Raw genomic sequence first — 23,569 nt, 5'->3', positions numbered from 1 at the left:
AATCGAGTGGAATCTGGAAGGGTTGCCGCGTGTGAGGAAAGCAAAACAACCCAATGGATGAACTCATGGCTGTCCCGTGAAAGAAAAGCACATGGGAATCAACAGCAAGGACCAAACAAGAGCCATCGATATACCTAAGGATCATGATTCATGAAGGAATTTCAGTTTCATACGATACCGAACTGGATTGGTATGGATTGAGTTATCATCTCAACATGGCATCCAAATCCTCCCCGAGGATCCCTGAAGTCATCTTGATCCACCGAACCGTCTCCTTCTCAACCGTCTCATTGTCATCCTCCTGCAGTTCACTGATCACCGGCAACAGCTCAGCCAGCAACAACAGCCACTCCTCTCCTAGCCTTTCAGTCAGTGCTTGCTCGCACTTGACCGCCGCAAGTCTCGGAACGATCAGGATTGACCGCAGATGCTGGATCAGACGGGAGTTGATCTCTTTATGATGGTCCGGAGAGGCCGCCGTAACAGCCAACTCAACAACAGTAGGAATGACATCCTCGTTCAAAATGCTCGGTGGTGCCCGGGTGAAAAGATCGAGAAGCGGATTCATGAGCTCTTTGAAATGGGCGGGCGCTTGCCAGAAGTCATCCTGGTCATGTTCCAGATTCCTTTGGAGAGCTTGCATCACGGCCTTGACCAAAGTGGCTCCTTCATCCGTGTTTATCGGGGCAATCTCTAAAAGCTTGGATACCGGTTCGAGAATATAGCTTGCGTAAGAGGTCATGAGACTCTTCAAACTCGCGAAGAGGGTCTCAATGAATCGGAAGACCGTTGTCCACCGTGCAATCCGAACCTCGTCGCCCTCGAGCGGGGCATTGCCCCATTCGATCATCTGTGAGAAGAACGGACGGAATGTCGAATCATTGACTTTCATGGTCATGTCCATAGCCACGTCGACAGCCAGATTTTCAAGCTTCTGGATCTCCGCGGGACGGGTGTTTCTAGAACGACTAGCGCGAAGGTTGAATGCCTTCAGAAGAATGCTGAAGAGCACAGCGCTATTCTTGATAGCTATCGCATTTGGATGATGCTGTAAAGTCGTCTGAAGCAGACCCAACTGCAGTGTCGTTGCCTAAATTCGTCAGCAGGGAACTACCAGTGTCAAATAAACGAAAACTTACCTCCAGATTTGAGCTCATGGCGTCATTCATTGTGCGATCTATCGCTTGGAACAGTTCTCTTGCATCCACACGCTGAGACAAGACTTCCAAGAAATGCTGCCGCATATCGACCTCTTCTTTCGTAAGTGACGCAGCGGACGAGGCATGAACCAGACCCAAGATTTTGTCAAGGATACTGCCGGCAAACAAGAAGGCAGCGTGCTCGCAAAGAGAGATAAGAAGCATGTAGCCCGGAACAAACAGCGAGTTTGGCTCGTTGCCATCCGCTTTCAAATACTGATGTAATGCCGACAGGACCTCGGGCGCCAAAGAGATGAAGTCATCACGGAGAACCTCAACGCACGAGGACAGGCACAAAAGAGCAGCTGTTCGTACTTTGGGATTCGCAAGTCCCAGTGCATCCTTTCCAGCAATCACCTGAGCAGCACTGGCGACAGCGTCTGGGCTCATCTTGCCGAACCTTCGAATGATCTGATCGATGCAAGCAATGGCGTACGTCTTTGACTGCACGGATTCCATGGAGATAATTGTCGCGATCTTCGGCACGAAGGCCACCAGCGAGCGACTTGAGCTGCGATCGGATTGGTTCAGCCGCCTCACTTGCGCATCGATGCTACGGAAGAGGATCGGCAGAATTTCAGCACCGTCGCTATCTTCCTTGGCCCTCTGCAGCAACATGTCAGCAGACTTGATGAGGTCACCGGTTGGCAGAAGTCGGAAAACTCCTGCGAGCGCTTTGCTGCAAGCCGTGGACACATCTGTGCTGCGTCGACATGCCTGGTTGAGCTTGATTGCATCCGTAATGAGATCAGAGAAAATCTCATGCTGGCCGGACACTGGTTTGCCGCTCTTTTTCAGACGAGCACGGAAGCTCTCATTGTCGACCAGAGCACTCAGCATATGGAGTAGGCCAACAAGGGTAGAGTCGAACTCTTCATTCGTCTTTCCTTTGATGGCCAGAATCGCCTCCAAGTCTCCGGGCTGATGCATAGCAGCGTCACAAAGCAGCTTTGTGTAGCGTCCAATCGTCTGCAGTATGTTAGCTTGTACTTTACCATACAGGTGTCTATGCAAATTACTCACCTCCAATGCTTGATATGGACCAACGCGTGCTAGAAGTGAAGAACAGAATGAATACACTGTTTCATCTTGTGGATACTTCTCTGCAAGCATTGCAATGATTGCATGGAGTGATTCGGCGGGACCAAGATTCAAGGCTAGATTTTGAAACAGATCTAGGCGTCTATGCAATGGAATATGCTCGAATGCTGCTGTAAAGCTGTGCAAAAGGCTCGAGGCGCCCTGCACGATCCCCACGTTAGATCTCTGGAGAGAGATGACCAACGGTGGAACGATCTGACGCAGAATCTGCTTGATGACGTGAGCAGAGAACTCGTCGCTTTGTCTCAAGATCGTATGTCCCATGAACGTGAATATGGGCATGACGTTTTGCAGGACCACCTCTGGATTCCATGACGCAAGATGGGTAACAAGAACAAGTGCATTCGTTTGCACCTGCGGGTTGGACGATTTTCGCAAGCAATTGACAAGCGTGTCCATTCGCACGGAGCTTGGATCGTCCAGCTTGAACTTCCGATCCGAAAGCCGCTCGACAATCCCCTTGAGACTGTCCATGGTCAGGACCTGTAGGAAGACGAGATCGGAGTGGACAGTGGATGATAACGCTAAGAGCTCATCCAACACGGAAAACAAAGCTTTGAGTAGACCTAGGAGCTCGGTGGTGGAAGCTTCCATATTGGCCAACGAGCTATGTAAGTATTCGAGGACAAAGCTAAACTTCCTCAACACAGTGCTGGTCTCGGAGTGAGACTGTCGGGCACCATCACCGTCGCTAAGCCGAGCTCTCTTCCTTCGATGTTGGCCAGATGGAGTCTCTGAATGACGTAGTAAACTCTCCACAAGGTCCAATATCACGACGGTGGGGATGGACAGCGATTGGAACTTCTCGTAAGCATGGGCTGGCAACTCTGGAGTCTGCACATCCTCGGTAATGATCAACTCGAACATTGCATTTGCGAATCCACCTTTCACCGAATCGGACATCTCTCTCCAAAGAGTCTTGATGCGCTCGAAAACGGCCGCTGCTGTGTCTGGCCGCAGTCGAGACGTTGGCCGGATGAGCTCCAGAAGGAAAGCTAGCGCAGTCGGGTCTCGGAATGGCACCGTAGCAAAATAGGCGTCGGAAAGCTCTGGGACGCTCGACCCCTGTTCTTCTTCCACGGCACTCACGGCGGAGGGGGCGAGCTCAACCCATTGCCTCAAAGCCGGTTGGATAACGGACTTATGAGCGGTTATGCCCGGCTTACCCGGGTTTCGCAGGAATTGGAGAAGCTTTGTCCGAATGTGTAGGAGTGGCGTCGCAACCGCGTGGCTGCTGAGGAAGTTATATGTGGCGGCGAGATGTGCAGGCTTGAGCCTCGGACTATGGCTCGGCTCGGATTGCCTTCCAAAGATAGAGATCAGAGCGTTCGAAATAAGATCCCGATCTAGGATGCATTCCTCAAGCATTGGTACGAGTTGGTCGTTAAGGAGCTTCGAAGCTTCTTCCGTAGAAAGCGACGACCAAGCTGATTGGGACCGACTATACACTGCATCAAACGTCCAAGGGGCAACCATTGTTGATGCCTTGGCCGACGACAAATAAGTGTATGTATCGGCCAGGTCCTTAAGAAATGCAGCAGCGGCTTCTCGAACAATCCTGGACGAATCGGTGAGTGCGAGTAGCAGATACGGAACCACGATCTGCACAGAGTTTCCGAGATGTGCAGAACTAGACAGCCACAACTTCCCGACCGCAAGGGCAGCTTGCTTGCAAGACGGATGCATTTTTCCAGTCCATATCCGGATAAGGAAGGTGATGAACAGCATGTTGTTCAATTCGTCATTGGGCCAAAACAACGGGGCCTCACAGAGTTGCTGAAGCCGATCGCTATCCGTGTAGACCTGTTGAAAGAGTGCCTCAAAGGTATCGAGCGTTTCCGAGCTGTAGGTTGACAGGAATGATCGGGTGTTCGCCTCTGGGACGCTTGCAAGCCTTTCAGAGAGTTCATCGCTGGGTAGTGCGGCTTGGGCCTCAATGGGTAAGGGGTCAACCTCCATCTCAACGACTTCGGCAGCATCGCCGAGAATTTGCGTGAGTGTAGCCTGCTCGATCTCCCCGACGCTCAGACCTTGTGACTCCGCGCAATTCCTGATCATTTCGACCCCCGAAGGTTCTTGCGCTATGTGGCGCATGCTCTGTCCGACCTGCTGGCAAAGCTCGGTGTTCCCATCTGGTCTTCCAGATGTCCTCACAGCGTTGATAAGGAGAGAAAGGCTGTTCTTGACAGCGCGGGGTGATATTGAATGCGACTCCACCAACTCCTGGAAGAAAGGAACAACTCGGTTTATCCAGCGTCCGTCGGGATTTGCAAGGGCGGTGGTGATGCAGGCATGCACAAACTTGTCAACGCTAGCTTGCTCCGAAATCCGGTGAATGCTCTGCAAAGGCGCATCTGTTTCGAGTATGAACTTCATTACCGATTTCGGTACTTTCTCCGACTCAATTTCTTCTGCAAGGACCACCAAGCACATCAAACTCTCATCTAGCACATCTTCGGTACTTGCTCCGACAACGGCAGACATCAGCGGCTTGATGACTTTGTCTCCAGGCGCCGATTTGGAGGCTAGGACGGTTGTAATCATAATGCACGCCAGGATCATGTCGGGCGCGTGAGTCAACGCGAAGCCTTCGTTCAACACCGGTATAATTTCAAGAAGGGCGTCCTCCTGCTTCTGTCGGCGAACATTCTCGACCCCAGCTCTTGCGGATTCGAGTCTTCCATCAATCCCGTGGACTATGACGCAGGTCCAGAAAGAGAGCAGTGTGGGGAAGTGATATCCGGTCTTGACGACCTCCAACACATAGTTATTCAGTGTTCTGAAGAAAGAGCGGTTATTTGCAGCTGTGTATTGGATCGCAGTCATACGGGGATTTTCTCGGGCTTGGATGTATGGATAGAGGAATCGTACGGGCTCGGATAAATTCCTTTCGGGTATTATAGATAGGACCAGGGGAAATATGGGAGATTCGAAGTAGGGGAGAAATGCGAACAGTAACCGTTCAGTGTTGTACTCGTGGACCCTATTGCATGTTAGCGCCATATTATACAAATAACCAGTATGCTGTACCTGAATCGCCTCACGAGCCACTCGACGCATTTTAGACCTGGCTTGAGTAACAGCTTTGATGATATCCGGATCAAAAATGTCGCCAAGGTCTCATTCAATTGAGACTGTTCTTCCGCATTCATTTGTGTTCGATCCTCGACCTTGCTTTGTTCGCTAAAGAGGGTCTCCCGGTACTCTCCAAAAGTCCTGTCCAGGGCGCATATCTCTTCGAAGCCTTCTATGCATATTTGGAAGATAGTGTTGAAGTCCTGTTTCGCGGCGACTTTCGGCTCGAACAGGAAAGATTTGGAATGGCCAACTTTCTGAGCCTTTAGGTCAAGTTGGCGGGTAGAGTTCTGCGCAATTTGCGCGAGCTGCTGTTGGAGTGAGCTCGGCATATTGGGCCAATTCAAGGATTCTGCGGTGGTTGAACGAGAGGCTCAACGCGAATCTTTCGGTAGCAGTCGAATGACAACTACAACTATCCAAGAATATACATCAGGGCAAACGCTCAGAACCGAGGTAACAGCGTGTACAAGAAATAGTGTTGTGGCCGTAGGTTATAGTTATGACGGACAAGACAGAAATTTTGGAGCATCGCCATCTCAAAATTTCGAGATTTCGAGATTTCGCGATGTCACAGAAACCGCGAAATCTTGGCGTTGCAGGGATCCGGTCGTGCCTTCCGTTTCGTCGGGTCCCTCCAGCCACTTTTTATTCTCCAGCCACAGGAGCCACACCCAAACCCCTGTCGGAACTAAACCTCACTGGAGTCATCAGTGACTCCGAGTGTTTCGTTTCTCCAGCTCCTGTCAATGTCGCGTCAGTTAGTTATATTTCAATATTCGATGGCTTCAAAAGTGGCAGACTATTTATGGTAATGCGCGCTTCATGGCCGGTGTTGATAGGTCTGTTTTCGTGTGTGGTTGATCCTTCTTTCTTATCTCGAATCGACGTCTTCTTCATTCTTTAGAAGAGCTAGATTAACGATGGAATCACGTCTATCACGAGTAGCCAGACAATGGCTGTGGAGGCCAACATCAAAGGTTGCCCAGCTTAAGGGTTTCTCATACTGCTCTCGTTTCATCGCACAGTTCCACCGGCATGCGTCCTCAAGAGCATACAGTTCGGCCACGCAAAGGCCATTTCGAGCAGCCATCATTGGCTCGGGCCCGGCAGGCTTCTATACTGCTTATCGGGTGATGCAGAGAATTGAGTCTTCTGTCATTGATATGTATGAACATCTTCCGGTGCCATTTGGTCTGGTCCGATATGGCGTTGCACCAGACCACCCAGAAGTCAAGAATTGCCAGGACAAATTTGAAGAAGTGGCCGATTCGGCCCGGTTCAACTTCATCGGCAACGTAGATGTTGGCCATCAGATCTCCCTATCAGCTTTAGCACCACACTATGATGCCATCGTCTTTGCTTATGGGGCTGCGAAAGACAATAAGCTCGACATCCCGGGAGAGCACCTGAATGGGATCTATTCTGCCCGCGAATTCGTCGGTTGGTATAATGGCCTCCCGGAGTTCGCTGACCTGAATCCACGGCTTGACAATGGCGAACAAGCGGTGGTGATAGGTCAGGGTAATGTCGCTCTGGACGTGGCCAGGGTATTGCTCACCCCCCCAGATCAGTTACGAGGGACTGATATGGCGGAAAACGCCATTGACACGTTATCACGGAGTCGGATAAGAAGCGTGAAAGTTGTCGGCAGACGAGGCCCAATGCAGGTACGTCCGTTACGCCTATGACCCGGCACCGAATCCCATGTTAACAATATATCCAAAGGCGTCATTCACAATTAAAGAACTCCGCGAACTCCTTCAGCTGCCTTCGGTATCGTTCACTTCTATACCACCGCATCTATTGCCCCAGGATCCAGCTAGACTTCCTCGCCAATCGAAACGTCTTATGCAGCTCCTTGCGAAAGGCTCGACGAATCATGTATCCTCAAAGAATTGGGACCTTGACTTTCTCATGTCTCCAACTTCGTTTCATCCGAGTCCAGGAAATGCAGAACAGCTAGCCAGTGTATCTTTCATGAAAAATGAGTTCAGATCAGGCGCTGATCCCCTCGACAAGAGTGCTCGTGTTCAAGCATTAGTTCCCGGTGATGACATTCCTGCGTCGGCAGCTTTCAGGTCGGTTGGGTACAAGTCTCTGCCATTGCCGGGAATGGACCATCTTGGTGTTTCATTTGATCTGGGAAGAGGAATCATCATCAATGACGGCCTTGGCCGTGCAATTCGAGAATCTGCCAGCGATCACGAAGCCTTTACAGCCATCCGCGGGGTGTACTGTGCTGGTTGGGTCAAACGAGGACCTGTCGGTGTTATTGCTAGCACCATGCAAGATGCATTCGCCACAGCCGACTCGATAGTCGAGGACTGGAACCAAGGCTTGCTGGAGGATCCAAGTCCAAACGGCGCAAGGACAGGATGGGAAGCCGTTCGGGAGGCGGCCGAAAAGGCAGCCTGCAGACCAGTCAGCTGGTCTGAATGGAGGAAGATTGATCAAGTTGAGAAAGAGCGAGGCCAGAAGTCGGGAAAACCTAGGGAGAAGTTGACAAGCGTAAAAGAAATGCTCGAAGTGCTAGACGGATAACTAGAGCAATTTGAGGGGCCAACCGTTCGCTTCCTTCGCAGAACTGATCGGGTATGCCAAGGCAATGGGGAAGATATGCTGCAATGCTGCGCATACGTGGATAATGATGAAAGATTGGAAAATGGCCCCTCCCTGCGCCTGCGGAACGCCTCTGTCCTGCCACAAATACCTTTTCTCTACTGGAGCGAAATAGCGAGGCCTTGACGAACTTGCTCTCATCGCCCAACCTGTACTCAAATTAAACTACATCTAGCACAGTTGCCGCTCGAAGTTGGCGGCAACACGGCACTGCATCAAGTTCTATGATAAAGTCTCTAAACACTAGTTTCAAGAGTTTAAGGTCAGAAAAGGCTTTTGTGAGCACACTTTCCTCTCCGACCGTGGACTACGGGGCAGTCGATCCTGCCGTTGGCGATGTTGGTTGTCACAAGCCACATATCCGATTAGCACCTTGACACCTCCAAGAGCTTTATTACAGTGTGCAGGTACGCTTCAAGGCATCGCCGAGGTGTGTCGCATCCATTTTGCTCCATCCATTCAAGTTTCAATGGTTACCTGTCCGCTCCAGCCTAGCTCTCCATACTCTCCCACTCTCCTGAATAGAGATTCCATCAATCTCTCTTGGGAAATCATCCTGGATGACCTATTTGCAATGGGGCTGTTCCTAATGAGGCATCAAATGAGGATCTAGTGGAAAGATCCACCGCCGTCCAAGCGGAAGACTTGCGTTACCGGTCACGATGATGAGTCCCCGGAATGAACCCCCTATGCTGGGGGAAGAAATGGAGGTTCAATGTCGTTTAAGAGGAACCCTTTGCCCCGTGGTCAAGGAAGCGAGGCAAGGGAAGAGCAGTCTTCCGCAAGGATCGTACATTCCCAAATTATTAATCTATATACCATAAGTATGTCCATGAAAACGAGCCTTTATGATTGGTGCTTTTGTGCAGTAGACTGCGTACAATATAGCGCAGATATTGTGTCATAATAATTGGATTACAATCCAGCAATCATTATTAACATCCACTTGCGCTGTTCCTATGCCCGCCTTGCGCTAAAGACACCGGTCTCCGGCCTTCCAGTCTCGCGTCGTTTAAAACAAGAGACATGCCACAATCGCACCAGCCACAAGAGCACCCGCAGCTTGGTGTGCAGGCGGAGCACCGTCTTGGGCAAGTGAGGTTGCCGCACGCTTCCCTGGCTCAATATGAGCGTTGGTAGTTTTTGGAGTAGAGTCCTCTGAGTTATCGAGGGTTCCCGAGGGCTGTTCTTGATCACGAGGGGTGTTGGAAGATGGCAAAGCAGAATCTTCCCGGCCAGGCTTGGTTTCCTCACGCTTCCTTAAGCGAGGAATAGTGCTATTAAATGCCGGCTGTGTGGTGTTCGATGCCGGAATGGTGTCATTAGATATCGGAGGAACACCCTGTGGGCACGAGATTCTCTGGCGCTTCCCTAGTTGGGGTTGATTGGTGTCAGATGCCTGGGCACCTGGGCACCGAGTGGAGGTTTCCGGACGCTTCCCTGGCCAAGAATAGGTGGCATTGGACGGCGGAGGGGCGACTGGGGGAGTTTCCGCCGCGGGCGTTTCCACCGGATGTGGCTCCACGGCCGATTCCACTGGATGTGACTCCACGGCCGATTCCTCTGGGGAGACTGGCGGCTGGAGCGGTGAAGACTGTGTTTCGTTGGCCGGTGGACGAGAGGAGACCTCTGGCGGGCGAGAGGAGACCACCGGAGGACGAGAAGAGATATCTGGCGGGCGAGAGGAGACCACTTGCGGACGAGAGGAGATCTCTGGCGGGCGAGAGGAGACCACTTGCGGACGAGAGGAGTCCACCGGTGGACGAGAGGAAAGCAGCGGATTTGAGGAGAGCGGCTGGGGACGAGACTCTATAGCCTGTCCAAAAACCTCGCCTGTTAGAGCGAGGAGGACGAATGCGAACTTCATATTCAATATAACGTTGCCGATGTCTGGCTTGAAAGGAAATACGTCTATACGCGACGGATACAATAGACTCGTAAAGACGGAGTCTCTGTTGGATAGGCAAAGTAGGAACTGAAAGAGACGCGTTTGGACTGGGGGGGAAGCTGGGAGTAAATAGCATAAAGTGTGAGGAAGTGTGAGGAAAAGGGATAGTTACACCTACAAGACATGGAGCGAAGCTCATGACCGAATCAAGCTCTCATACAAACTGGATTGAGTGGTACCATGACGAACCCACAAATTACCAGTGTATCCAGTATGTGTACCACTGACTGGATCGTCTAGCCCTGTCTGAACATCTTCCAGCGACTAAGCAACCCAATGCTACCTGAAGCATGCCAACTGAGACTTAACCGGAGAGAGAACAGGTGAAGTGAACCGTATGGCTGCGGATAGTTGAGGCCTTGCCATGGGTATCATCGGGTACGGATTGATGGGCAATATGACCTTATAGATTTCGCAGTCCACAGCGGCGAGTAAGTGCCCGCGGGACAAGCTCCTGAAGGGTAGTAGGAGTGTATGACGTCGTGTCGACTTGTCGACTTGTTGAGATGTTGAGATGTCGAGATGCCCCAGAACCATAACCATAACGCAGCGTTTGATGTCGAAACAGGAAAGAACATAGCTAGGTTGGAGTAACTACCGGAAATAAATGGTTTCCACATGTTACGCCCCCTATGGTAAGTTAACTTATGGCTCTGCTCACGCACAGCTTTGTTCCAACCTTCCAACATCTCTCCTTTTGAAAATCATTGCTGTACTACATTCACCACAACATGAAGAGCTTGAGGGCACCCCCTTCCGCCTTTGATGTCCGTAGGAAAAGTAAGATTCGTGGTCGACGAGACTCTCCGTACTCGTCGATCGGGCATCTGACTTCTTTGCAAGCCTCCTCAAAATGCGACCGTTGCGTCGCCGCCATGCTCTTTCAAGACCAAAATTGTCTCCTCTGATCGTAGTTAACGGCATAGGGAACATCTCCCGCTGGCTTGTGCGGGTGCCGTTCGCGTCATGGATGATCCGTTCGGGAAGTGGACGATACGTGGGCCTCCATGTCTCATCTCATCTCCGCAGATACGGCCTAGATTGGGGGATCAGGTATCCAGCTCCATATTAATTATGTTCCTGGATTACCAAATGTTTCCGAAATGAGTTTAGAAGTTCGAAGTTTGTCGTGTTGACAAGTTGACATGGGAAAGCTGAAGTTTAGTTTGCCGGCTGAAAGCAAAATGTGGGGCCTGGTGACATCGCGAATTCGTGATCGACTGGAGCATGTTGACAGCGTTATTACCAGTTCATGTCGCCCTTTGTAATACTTACCAGTTGGCAGTTGCTTCGATGCATGGTGATCGTTGATATAAGCTTACAGACACCTCGAATTTCGAGAAACATGGCAACGACGGTAACCAGGCGGGGACTTGGAGAGCCAGGAGCAGGTAATGCCAGACAGCCGAACAAGGCGGACGTGTCCATGGAACATTCGGGCATGGAATAAACATTGCGCGGGCACACAGTGCAGCTATGATAAGCCTTGGATTCTTTTGGTGGCGGTGCAAAATACCTGCATGATTCGGACGACATCTCTGTGCTATCCTGGACACAGCACGCGACACCATTCCAATTGACACCGAAGAGTGAAGGGGGAGCAATGTTGATGCCTTTTGACAGGCCTCCTATTGTGGCATTGAACGCATTGAGTACATACAGCCTGTGAGCAAAAGATACCGGTTGTCGACTTGTCAGTCATCGTCTTCATCGCTGTCCGCCTCCCAACCTTCCACATATTCTTCCCGAAGACCTTCCAAGCCGTTCGAGAGCGTCTCACGTTCAGATAGCTCCGCTGCTCTTCGGGCAAGGATGGAGAGTGACCGAAGCCTCGTGGCAACTTCGTCCGTCACGGACAATGACGTCTTCACTGCGAGACTTCGCTGGTCTGCTAATTCCTGCTCGAAGATGGTTGGATAGCTGTCGAGGATAGGGAATGGGACTGAGCTCATATGTCTGTAAGCAAAAATCAGCATGTGTAAGTCTCGGGTGTCCGTGTTGTCTGTCGCCCATGATAGTCAAAGCCCCCCTGAAGTGGTGTCCCGTCGGTAATATAGACTAGAGGAAGGAGGACTTACCGAACAACATTCCCATTACCATGTCCGTTGGCCACATCTAGGGTCTTATCTTCCCAGTCGCCGCGGATGCACTCAACCTTGCCAAAGACATGCTCCGTTTTGTGGCCTACCCTTTGTCTAGCGGTGACCGCCAAGGGAATTTGGTCTCCCCAAAGTGTTATATCGGCCCCTTCATGAGTGCTGAACGCCAATTTAGCAGCCTTTCGTCTTCCACTCCAATCTAACTGCGTTTCCATGTCAACCATCAATGCTTGTCCGCTTGATCTCTCCCCTAGTCTTGTAGGCAAGGAGAACGATTCGATAGCAGCGGCTTCAAGCGCTGCAACCCGCCAAGGGTGAAGGCCGATTCCGAATCCTGCATGCTGTGCAGAGACAGGAACAAACATAGACACGTGTGGGCCCATTTCGAACATGCAGCGTGCTGTATTCAACGCAGACTGAGTCCGAGCTGCCGCTGTAGCATCTATCCTCTCCTCGAGTCCCCAAAGCCATAAGGATGTTTTGGAGCCAATTTCATCTCGAATTCTTTCGACCGCTTTGATTGAAACGTTCCCCCAGGCATCATTAATCGATGTAAAGACTTGGATGCCCTGAGGCAAATCACATTCTTCCAGGAATGAACGGAGGGCTTCCCCCTCGAACCCATCCGGAGAGCTATCTAGCTCTGCCCAGATATCTTCCCCAGACGACCAAAGGGAGGTTTTCTCTTGCGTCGATCGCCCCAGGTCACCCAACGCGGAATTCGAAAAAAGACCAGGAAGTCGACCACCGGGAGATTGATTGGGGCCGCGGAAACCTGGGATGGTAATTTGATGTAGTGTGCGGGGATGAAAGTATACACGAAGATAGTCAGACCAATACCGGACGGTTGAATCAGTTAAAAGGGAAGGGGTAGTAGTCCCTTGGTCAAGGGCTTGGGAATATGGCGATGGCGAGATCGACGGTGCCGTAGATTGTGTCGCCGTGGAACCATGCCTGTGTCAGGTTAGCAAGATTGCTATACTTAGTTCAATACCCGGCGGAGTTTCCAAGAACGGGCCGTTGAGGAATGGCACATAGCACTACTGTCTCTGTGTTCCATAACCTCTCCTATGGTACTACTCACCAAAGCTGCAGTCTGTTGCCGGCCTGCGATGGATTTTCGACTTCATAAAGCGCATTTACTTGCTTCAAAGATCCGAAGTTGTCTTTCAGATCGTAGATGAGCGCACGGGGGAGATAGGTATCCGACCCATCCGCACCAACTCCAGCCTGGAGCAACCTTCAGTAAGTTAGAGTAATCATCTGAACACGAGTGTGTGACCATACCCGAAATGATATATCGTGATCTACTGCAGGCTTCTCATTTCCGTCGTTGGCCTCGTACGTGAAATACGACTCCTGAGAAGAAATTAGTTCTGGTTTTGCACATCCAAGGACGAACCTACTTGGGTATTCCAGTAATGAGCACCGAGATGATTGCTTGCAGAGCCTAACTGGACCGTCAAAATCTCGTGCATCGCGACAATTCTGCGATATCAACACGCGTTGAACGGAATTTATTTCAGTTCCCGGTGTTGAGTGTACTTGATATCAACCGAACTGGGAGTTAAGAGAAGCCTCGTCATGGCCAGTGATCTCAAGCTGGCACATTTGATTGGTTACCAAAAACCACCAGTACCGTTGATCAGGTACTCAACGTCAACGTCAATTTGGACCGCAGTGGAACATAGTAACGTAAAATAGACTTTACTTGGTGTAGACTATAAGAAAAAGGCTAAATTCGATTGGAACAGCGAGCTTGCAACTCCGGCAATGATACTGTAAACTATACAGTCTTTTCGGTTGACTCCCGCTCCATGTCTGTGGACCGCACCTGGGAGCACTCTCCACATACAAGTACCGGTAAGTCTCTATCTAACGTGGTATTCATTTTCTAACTTCGAAAACATTGCCCCTATAACTTCTCCTTCTTCGGTGCTGGTCTCAGAATGCACTGTTGTGTCATATTGGCCACTAACTTCGTCCCTGTCTCATCAAAGAGCCTCGACTCGGTGTACGTCCTCGCATGATCGGCAACCATCGTTCGCCATTCCCTGAGGTGCCACTTACTGAGGTCGATTTTAGTGACGTATAGTCTTAAGGCGAAGTCCAGCGTCGAGCAAGGACCGGTTTCATCGAACCACATGCCGCTATGCGCCAACGGGATGAACGACAGCGCCCCGTCCATCATGAATGATAGTCCGCACACGTTCTCGGCTTGGGTTTGGGTCGTTCCAATGTGTCGAAAATAGTCGGCCGATGTCTTCTCTGTAACATCCAAATCATCCTGGCTAGTCTTCAACCACTTCGCCGCCGCCCCAAAGTTCTGGCCCATGACTCCTTCTGGCGCGGCGCGCTGTTCGAATTCCAGTTTCTTGATCAACCCGAATCCCTTCTTCAGTCCTTCTGATACTCCCGGTGGGAGTAATCCCTTCTCTTCCATCTCCAGAGCGGTTTGATCATTGGGCTTGCATATCTCGACCGGAGAATATTGCCTGAAAGGCTTAACGGAATACTGGAGCATCGTCTCCGGTTCAGGGGTTTGGAAATCCGCAATCATGATCATCACCTTCCGCTCATTCTTCTCCGGCTTTTCCTTCGCGGCCCTCGCGAGGGTTTCGTAGGGGAGAGCCTCGGTGCTTTGGCTCAAGTCGATGACGCGAGTTGCAAATGATCTCGTGTCGCGCACGCGTCGGACTCGCGCAATGAACGGCCGATCAATCAATGAAGGGCCCAAGAAGCTTCCAGTTGCAGAATAGAGGGCGTAATTTGGGCCGACGGTTTGGAAGGCGGCGTGAAGCGAGGCGGAAATGGTACAGCCGCCGTACGCGATGCTCTTTGAGTTGCCCATCTGATCCGGAGGAATCACACTGATGAACTGATCATCTCCAATCGGCCGGAAAGCCAATTGGGTGCTCAGCGATTTTGGTGCCGGTTCCACGCTTTGGGCAGCCATCTTGATGAGGGATTCGAGATGGATTCGATAAGGACAGAGCGAAATTAGTCCAAAACTACCGGATCGATAAAAAAACTTCCCCGTGACTTGGAAATATATGTAAAGGTATGTATAACTTGTATGGAAAATGTCAAATATATTAAATTCACGGCTGTATGTCGCGAGTTGCCGTGACTGAAGTTCGGACAGAAAGGTTGCTCGAAGGGGCTGCACCAATTACCCAATGAGAAGCCACTAATGGGCCGAGGGACAAGTTGGAGATGGGCGGCAAGGAGCCCATTCCAACTGTGTTTCGGTTAATATCTCAGCAACTTGAACCTTCTTGATTACTATTCACGCTTCATTTTTCGCACCGTATCGGTTGATGAAATGATGTTAGCCGGCCATGAGAGACGAATCTCGTGCCACAACAGCCGGTCATCTTTTCATGGAGAAGCTGAGCTTCCTCAATCCTCATACAGTTGCAGGGCTGGGGTTACATAACCCCATGGAGTTGGATAGCATACACTGTGCGACCAGGCCTTTTGACCGGGAGTGGTCGGGCTGGTCTACGATGGCCGGCCTGGCGAATAAGTGAACGTCATTACATTGCTATATTCGGTACATATTTCGAAGTTGGGGAAAGAAGTATCGAACATTCTAAAATCTATATCCGCTTCACGGTGGCACCAAGCTCCCTCTTCATCCGCCGCCGATACTGGTCCCTGAACTGTACACGCTTAATAGTTCCGAACCCAACGGCCGCAAGAAAAGCGGCGGTCCATACAAGTGTGATGATGAGACCAGTAGGGAAGATGCCCAGAGTCACGCCTGGCAAGATAAAAGGCGTCGCGGTCGCAGCCAGCGCCGATGCTGAAGCTTGGGCAGCGGGATCGATCGTGCTCGCGCCCTGGTTTGCGAAGACGCCGGACACAAACCCCGCTTCGGTACTGGATAGTGTGGTATTAACTACAGCCTGGGTGACGGGGTTGGTCGCCATTAGAGTGATCTCTGGAACGAGCAAAGGCTGGAGTTCAGGTCTAGATGCTGCATGAGCGATAGTTCTCGAACTAATGGAGTGCGATACTTACAATGTCATCGCTGGGCCCATCAAATTGCGGTTGATCATACCAACATATGTCAGAACCTTCAATTCCGACCCAACAGACCCTCCATCAGATGTCACTTGTCTTGACCGAAGATTCACAGCATTGCCAAGAGCATCCAGAAAGATGACATCCTCTCTCTCCGCTTGTCTCTTTCCCTTGATCTGCCTCATTCCCATCGTACTCTGCACTGTTGCACCTAAATATCGCAACGCAACACTGATGTCTGCGGCCGAGACACCAACCCACTCGTTGACTGGTACGCTAACGTTGAATATTCGGAGCTCGGCCTGAAAGACACCGGTGGCTTGATCCAAGAATGGCACATTGTAACATACGGCCATCCCGGCAGAATTTGATGCTTGACCATCCAGTGCACCAACGGCGTTGGTGCATACCGGCTTCGTCTCTTGATTCCACTTGTCCATGTCGAAATCTGCCGCGGATCCTCCTTGAGATGGAGGTGGTTGGAGAACATCTTCCGAGGTTTGACGCTTTGCTAGAGAGTTGAAGTATTTAAGGACATCGCTTCGTACTCGGCTGCGTTGGCCGGCATGGCGAGGATAGGTGTGAACATCGCCCCAAGTTGCGGCGCTGGAGGCGATGGCGGCGACCGCGGAAGACAGCACTGCGGCAAACACGAGTCTCATAGCTCGCACAGCCGAGATAATGGTTTAGGTATTATGGATTTTGTTCTGGTCCAGCCGGAATTTGGCAATATTTATTTGTAGGCTCAAGGCCGCACAGCAGCTTGATAGCGAAGGTGAGAAGGTAGTGACCGAAGGAACGACTGGCAAGGGAATCTATACAAAAGTCCTCAAAACGCTGAGGGAAAAGGGAGAAGAGTAAACGGAGGTGGGAAACAGCAGGTGGACTTGGTAATCGAGAACGATTGCATGGTGCCATGACCCTCGCGTGACTTCATACTTCTCGCGCTTGAGAACAACCGATGCAGCGATACTGGCGAGGGTTAGATGGCCGGATCTCGAACACTGCATCCCTCAGGAGCCAGACCGTAAGATCAGTGAGATACAACGAGAAGATATCAAACCCATTGGGGTGAAGCGATACGGATATGTGACGTTGTGGACATCAAAGGGGTCGGCATGATGGCCAAAAGACAAGAAAGTCAGCAGCCTCTGACAGTTGCCAAGGCGGCCTGCAATATGCGCAAGGCGGGTGACCAGGGACAGTCCGAGGCTCTTCGCCTACTTCGCATGGCATTTCATAATAAGATCCTTTTTATGGAATGGTGAGACAGGAACAGAAGGAGAATCTGAGTCGATTTGGAAGTTGTGGCGTTTTGGATGAGAGGAGTGGTGCAGAAATGGAAGATATATCGATGACTAAGCGACCTCACAAGTCACAACCCCTATGGATCCGCATCGCCGTCAAGGCCTAACAGCTCAAACCAATCGGTTTCAGAACCGCCAGATGCGACCAACCTGGAGTTTATCCTGTCGCATCGTTGCTGTTGATCTTGCGCTTTCACACTGCCCTGAGACTCGGTCATTATCATAGGACCGCTATTCTATTTCCAGTACCGCCGTCTCCGTCGTCTCCGCCGTTCATCGTCGGTCAGCAGTCTCTCCAAGCGCGAGATAGCGTGGCAGTGACATAGGCGAATCGCCCACGCCCTGGTGTTAAGGCAAAGTATTTCAGAGACTCGGTTTATGTTACGCCCACTGACGCCGTACGTTGGTTGGCGAAGAAGCGGCGCGATTGAACTGCAGAAATCGTCCTGGATATTATCTGGATGATGGCATCCAATTGCTGAGCCATCAACAGACAGCAAGGGACACAAAGGGCTCACTTGGATGTACTCTATTACGCCCTTAATTTGTCGGGTACGTATCGCGGCCTGATGGTCGCCTCATTTCAGCCTCAGAGGCTCCCATTTTGCAACCTCATCTGGCGCCTGCAACGCCAGATGCAATTGTTCGATCTTAGCACAACGTTGTCCATTCACCTGCGGGATATCCGTCATCACAACGGTCCTGGTTCATTAATTTCTAGCGAATCGCACGGCTATTTAAGCCGGTATCCGACATATGGGGTTCACGAGGTTCGCGTTGTCAGATAGTATTATGTTGACTTTTGAGTGAGGACGAGTACTAAACGTCCACATGGCTCTGCAGCCTTAGTCTTCCACTGCTCACCCGCTCGACCGAGGCGATGGGCAACACTGGCTGGTGTCGGCGATGCAGAACGAATGAGGGTTATGGTGCAGATTTGAAGATGCCAACGCATCAACGGCAGACTATGCATCGTGGCTTCCCATTGGCACACCAATTTCGTGAGGGATGCAGCCAGACAGCGGGCCGAACCAGCGTGACGGCCTCATCGTGCAGAGGAGAGTGTATTTGTACTCGGAGGAATTCATCGAGATGGAATGGCATTCGCGAGTCTACTCTTCTTTTCAGCATTTTGAGCCGTTGAACTGCAACCGACCTCACTTCTCGTTTTTTCACTAGTCATCGTGCATTTCTTGTTTCGGCGTTTTGGTCTTGATGAATTTCGAGCTGCAGTGAGATATACTTAACGGTCTGATTCTCCTACAATTTGTTTGAGCTTGAGCCGCTCCGTACGGCAACTGTGTGGGTTCAAACTCGCTCGAGGCGGTGACGATGCAAAACGCTTCGTGGGGATGGCCTCCGACCACTACACCCCCAAGACATCCGTCTTTGCATGCATACTCATCCATGGCCAACCTCAATCTTCATGGCAACGACTCGAAATGGAGGTGGGGTAACCGTCCTTCCTCTCCTGCAGAGTCCTCGGAGTCGTCTTCGACGGCCAGTCGAAGCTCCACACCAAAGCTTGCCTGGTCCAATGCATCGACTACTTCACTTGCTACCCCAATCACTCCGGCGACATCGCATAGTGACGATTTTGAATCGAGGACGTCTACCCCAACTGCGAGTCGCAGTTCTACGCCGATTGCACCAGTGCCAACGAGACCGATGAGGCCGATATTTTCCGTACCCAACGGCTCCTCATCCACCCTGAGTGGTTCCCATGCCAGTTCGTCTTCGATCTCCGGTTCGCCTCCAGGACGCTTCTTCGCGTCTTCAAGCCCAAAGTATCACCACGAGCATTCGATACCGCATGCTCCTCCAACGCCCAATCCTTTCCAGAACCGAGACGCACGCAAATCGAGTGCTGACATCCCCTCACGGGGTACCCCGCGTGATATTCCACAGATAACGGTTACCATCATTACCCCCACCATCATCCAGGAAATGACCAAACTCATTCCATCCATCCTCATGCAGCTTCGTTGGCATCCGCAGTCACGTCGCTTGGCGTATGTTTGGACCATTCAGAACCCAAAGACTGCTCTACTCCTGTGGATGTGTGACGACATGGAAGCTTGGCGACAAGCTGCTTTTTTCGACCTTCATGATGGGCAGCTTCCCTTCACAGAAGACATGCTCTATAATATTGCGAAAGATCCGGACAAAGTTCTAGCGACCCAGTGGCGAGTGATGTGCAAGGACCTCCCAAGAAATGGAGGGCATGTTGAATATCAAACCGGGGAACCGTTGCCTCTGCATTCACTCGGTCCCTTGTACGGCGAGTGCTCGTCGGACCTCCGCCATTCACACCGACAAATACAGAAAACGCTTGATCGCGTCCGATGGCTGTCCGACAACTCGCCACAAACCGACCGAGTTTATGTGCGGAAGAAGTTGATTCTCCCTCCCTCACAAAGCTCTCAGAGGAAAACCATCCTGGCGCAAATTTCCAAGTTCCGCAATGTTCACCACACTAACCTCGACAAGATTTTCTGCTCGTATGCCCAGAACGATGTGATTGGTTTCGTGACGGAATCCGCGCAGTATGATTTAGAAGAATACCTGCGCTTCTCTTCGTCGACCATGACCGTCTCCGGTTCTCATCCTTGGGTGGCAGATCTAGCAGCGGAAGCTTTGCAACGGCAGAACCGCCTGCTGGGCTGGATCAACGACCTTGCACAGGCCCTGGCATTCTTGCACGATAAGAACATCTCCCACCGCTCTATCCGACCCCGAAAGATTCTCATTTCGTCGAACCGCATCTACTTCTCCGTTTTCGGCGTCGGCGACAACCCATACGTTGCAGCGGCCTGGTCGAGGCCCAATGGCATCAATGGAACGGTTGCCGAGTCCGACCGCCAGGCACAGCATGATTCCGAAACATACATCTACGCCGCACCTGAGATTATCCGCTCACATGAGTCGGGAGCCGGTTTTTCGAGTTCACGAGTCGACTCGTTCAGTCTTGGGTGTGTATTCTTATCGATCTTGACGGCGGTTCGGGGTTACGATCAAGCGGATTTCGCCGTCTATCGTGCAACCGAGACAAGGGATTACAGCTTCCATGCCAATCTGAGCCGCGTCGCCCAGTGGATCCGTCATCTTCGGAATTCCCGCTCGAATGCATCAAGCGGCAGCCAGACGCCCACAGCAAACGGCGTCACGGCGGTGGAGAGGGGGTTTAAATCCCTACACAGTGGGATCATCCAGATCAAAGGCATAGCTGAATCGAGTCAGTCCCAGCCGATCATGATAGGAGCGGCAAACTTGGATGCCGACGTCACGGAGGCTCTCGCGTTGGTTAAGCGGATGATGTCTCCAGAACCATCGAAACGGGACAAGATGAAGCGGAGTGCGGCAGCGTTCGCAGAATGGAACATCGAGAGGCAAAGGAGAAGGGAGAGGCGACGGAACAGCATCAGCAACGTGGTTGGCGACGGGAAGAGGTGGAAAGAATTGGCCGAACTGGAAGCATACTATCGTCGAGGATGACGATTGCTAAATTCGGCTTGCCTTTGTTGGCACTGTTCGCCTGTTTGATTTGACTTAGCCGCATTGACGGAGCATCAAGATCTTCTTTTGGTACTACTGGCGTTTTTTTACATTGGCTTCGGGTCGGCCCATTTGATACCCTAGTGCTTTATTTCTTCGATGAGGAAGGTCATTTTAGAGGTGGATTGCAGACTTTGGGTTATTTAGTGCAGATAATTATTATCTCCATGAATATCATTCATTCCTGTCCTGTCTCGTTGGGGCACCGCTGGCAAGGCTCTAACAATAATGGAGCAATCGCGGCCCTATTTCAACTCCCGACTTGATTACTTGGGAGGAAATTCTTCACCGCCTATAGTTCAGGATACCGGATGCATTCCATATCCTAGTCAATCGTGCAATATATACGAGTATCCCACACTAGAAAGTGCAAATAAGCGCAAGGTTCCCGCAATCGGAGTCACAATGCAGAGCACCGTGGATAGCCGTTCAATTGGGGCATCTCATTGGCCAAGTAGGTAATACAACTCACGCCCTTCGATTGCCTCATTGAGTAACGATCTGACGTTGATACGGACAAAGGCCGGAAGAACTAGTGGGACAATATGAGTCGAGGTAGAATTTGGAGTCATAATTGATCTTGGGAGTCATAAAGGGCTAGAATTAATAAAAGGCTTGTAGGTTTGCCACTTGGATCAGTTTTGTCAAGCCGAGGAGTTTCGTTGACAGAAAGTCAAGCTGTTTGAACGAATACCCCGCCGAGTCTTGCAACATGTCGGTGGTAAAACGAGACAATACTGGCTTCGGTCATGAGTTGAAGAAGGATTTTCTGTTCGATGAACGGTTCATCAATCTGAACCATGGTATGGTATCTCGACACTCCTTCTCAACTCTCGATCGCAGTCCGTGCTTTTGGAAATCGACCATACATATACTCTGCAACTGCGCTAACGCCCCCGATTCCAGGCTCATTCGGCGCATTCCCTCGTCAAGTGCAGGATGTTCGTCGCCGCGAGCAAGAATTCTGCGAGGCCCAACCTGACCCGTACATCCGCTATGAGTCCCCGCTGAAGCTGGATCAGTCTCGGGCCGCCCTCGCGAGGCTGCTGAAAGTGCCAGTGGAGACGGTGGTGTTGGTCAAGAACGCGACGACAGGGATTAACACTGTTCTAAGGGCGTTGACCTTCGCCCCGGGCGACCATATAGTCACCTTTTCCACGATATATGGGGCGTGCGGAAACAGCGTGCGGTACATTTGTGAGACCACGCCGGCGGAATCGGTCACGGTTGACTACACGTACCCTGTATCGGACCACTGGCTGGTGGACGAGTTCAAGAGGAGGGTGAAGGAGGTTGCGGCGAAGGGAGGAAGGGTAAGGTTGGCGATTTTCGATACGGTTGTGTCGATGCCCGGACTGAGGGTGCCGTTCGAGCGTCTGACGAAGGCCTGTAAAGAGCTGGGAGTGCTGAGTTGTGTAGACGCCGCACATGGCGTCGGACACGTGGATCTGGATATTAGCAGGTTGGACTGTGATTTCCTCACGAGTAACTGCCATAAGTAAGTCAACCCGCTCGTAAGGCCATGTATCTCACCCTAAGGGGTGGACTTCTTGATTTGTGTTTTTGCTCTTTTCCACTGCGCCGGGTGCGGTTGCTGATGCCGCAATACGCAGATGGCTTTTCGTCCCTAGGGGTTGCGCAATGCTTTACGTCCCGCTACGGAACCAGCACCTCATCCGGTCTACTATACCAACATCCCATGGCCTCATTCCGCTGCTGAAGGAAGGCGAGGAAAAGCCGCGAAGTCCATTGCCGACTCCGGAGCCGACCAAGTCTGCTTTCGAAGTCAATTTCGAGTTCGTGGGCACCACCGACAACACGCCATACGCCTGCATTCCCGCCGCCATCGAGTACCGCCAGTCCCTCGGTGGCGAGGAGAAGATCCGAGAGTATGTCTTCCACCTCGCGAGGAACGGCGGTCGGAAAGCCGCGGAGATTTTGGGGACGGAAGTGCTGGGCGCGGCGATGGATGCGCGAGGGGAGTCGCGGTTGGGGGACTGCGCTTTTGCAAACGTGCGGCTTCCGATGTCAGTGGCTGCGGTTGAGCAGACGGCGGCACGGGTAACGGGTGGGAAGGGGACTAGTCCTGACCTGAAGGGTACTGCTCTGGCTATGAAAGTCCAGGACTGGGTGATGAAGACGATGATTGCAGATTATGACACGTTAATTCCTCTGATCCTTTACGGAGGGGAGTGGTGGGCCCGGTTGAGCGGGCAGATATACTTGGACGAGCATGACTTCGAGTTTGGGGCGGAAGTCCTGAAGCGGTTGTCAGAAAGGGTGTTGCTGGGGGAGATATGGAGGTGAGTGACACAGGATTGGCCGGTTTGACTTCTGCTAACCATCGAGTCTTTTCGATAGTGGTGAGACAGCGCAAGATTTGAAAGCTAAGCCGGTGGTGACGAGGACGAATGGAGAGAGTCCCGCCAAACCCTAAGATCACCAATACAGATTTGGCCGGATGGACGCTTTGCGAGAAAATCGAACGAGGTCGAGTGCCTGATGTTCAATATCGATAATGCTTTACATGAATGGAAGTTAAGTACAAGGTCCTCGTCAAATCCTGTGACAAGCCACGGAGTCGCGCCAGCAGCCTCCTTTCCCCTATGCGACGTCGCACGTCCAGATACCAGT

General features: G+C 51.5%; 8 protein-coding genes across 8 annotated transcripts; 3 read left to right on the top strand and 5 right to left on the bottom strand.

The window, feature by feature from the left end:
• Positions 1-205: 205 nt before the first annotated feature.
• Positions 206-5,707, bottom strand: P152DRAFT_474507 (uncharacterized protein; the record flags this gene model as incomplete). Its single annotated transcript, XM_033681326.1, has 4 exons — positions 206-1,090; positions 1,140-2,168; positions 2,223-5,283; positions 5,331-5,707. The coding sequence occupies 4 exons, from the start codon at positions 5,705-5,707 to the stop codon at positions 206-208; spliced, it is 5,352 nt and encodes a 1,783-aa protein (XP_033533416.1).
• A 591-nt stretch (positions 5,708-6,298) lies between these two features.
• P152DRAFT_398877 (putative NADPH-adrenodoxin reductase Arh1) lies at positions 6,299-7,919 on the top strand (the record flags this gene model as incomplete). The annotated part of the gene is made up of 2 exons (XM_033676491.1): positions 6,299-7,045; positions 7,104-7,919. 2 exons carry the CDS (start codon positions 6,299-6,301, stop codon positions 7,917-7,919), a joined length of 1,563 nt encoding a protein of 520 aa, XP_033533415.1.
• Positions 7,920-8,937: 1,018 nt separating this feature from the next.
• Positions 8,938-9,864, bottom strand: P152DRAFT_482811 (uncharacterized protein; the record flags this gene model as incomplete). The annotated part of the gene is made up of 1 exon (XM_033681910.1): positions 8,938-9,864. The coding sequence occupies one exon, from the start codon at positions 9,862-9,864 to the stop codon at positions 9,010-9,012; it is 855 nt and encodes a 284-aa protein (XP_033533414.1). The 3' UTR covers positions 8,938-9,009.
• A 1,570-nt stretch (positions 9,865-11,434) lies between these two features.
• Positions 11,435-13,522, bottom strand: P152DRAFT_482809 (uncharacterized protein; the record flags this gene model as incomplete). Its single annotated transcript, XM_033681909.1, has 5 exons — positions 11,435-11,901; positions 12,024-12,998; positions 13,129-13,274; positions 13,332-13,403; positions 13,451-13,522. The coding sequence occupies 5 exons, from the start codon at positions 13,520-13,522 to the stop codon at positions 11,640-11,642; spliced, it is 1,527 nt and encodes a 508-aa protein (XP_033533413.1). The 3' UTR covers positions 11,435-11,639.
• A 380-nt stretch (positions 13,523-13,902) lies between these two features.
• P152DRAFT_459244 (Thioesterase/thiol ester dehydrase-isomerase) lies at positions 13,903-15,154 on the bottom strand. Its single transcript, XM_033679638.1, has one exon. The coding sequence runs from the start codon at positions 14,998-15,000 to the stop codon at positions 13,960-13,962; it is 1,041 nt and encodes a 346-aa protein (XP_033533412.1). The 5' UTR covers positions 15,001-15,154; the 3' UTR covers positions 13,903-13,959.
• Positions 15,155-15,646: 492 nt separating this feature from the next.
• Positions 15,647-16,735, bottom strand: P152DRAFT_398415 (uncharacterized protein; the record flags this gene model as incomplete). Its single annotated transcript, XM_033676461.1, has 2 exons — positions 15,647-16,019; positions 16,071-16,735. 2 exons carry the CDS (start codon positions 16,733-16,735, stop codon positions 15,647-15,649), a joined length of 1,038 nt encoding a protein of 345 aa, XP_033533411.1.
• Positions 16,736-18,787: 2,052 nt separating this feature from the next.
• P152DRAFT_450051 (kinase-like protein) lies at positions 18,788-20,875 on the top strand (the record flags this gene model as incomplete). Its single annotated transcript, XM_033678151.1, has 1 exon — positions 18,788-20,875. The coding sequence occupies one exon, from the start codon at positions 18,788-18,790 to the stop codon at positions 20,873-20,875; it is 2,088 nt and encodes a 695-aa protein (XP_033533410.1).
• A 772-nt stretch (positions 20,876-21,647) lies between these two features.
• On the top strand, positions 21,648-23,409 carry P152DRAFT_488898 (PLP-dependent transferase; the record flags this gene model as incomplete). Its single annotated transcript, XM_033682131.1, has 3 exons — positions 21,648-21,738; positions 21,842-22,433; positions 22,549-23,409. The coding sequence occupies 3 exons, from the start codon at positions 21,648-21,650 to the stop codon at positions 23,240-23,242; spliced, it is 1,377 nt and encodes a 458-aa protein (XP_033533409.1). The 3' UTR covers positions 23,243-23,409.
• Between the last annotated feature and the right edge of the window lie 160 nt (positions 23,410-23,569).

Source organism: Eremomyces bilateralis (assembly GCF_010015585.1).
Source record: "Eremomyces bilateralis CBS 781.70 unplaced genomic scaffold P152scaffold_12, whole genome shotgun sequence".
Classification (NCBI taxonomy): Eukaryota; Fungi; Ascomycota; class Dothideomycetes; order Eremomycetales; family Eremomycetaceae; genus Eremomyces; species Eremomyces bilateralis.
Note: the sequence above shows the minus strand (reverse complement) of the source record. Positions and strands in the feature narration are given on the sequence as shown.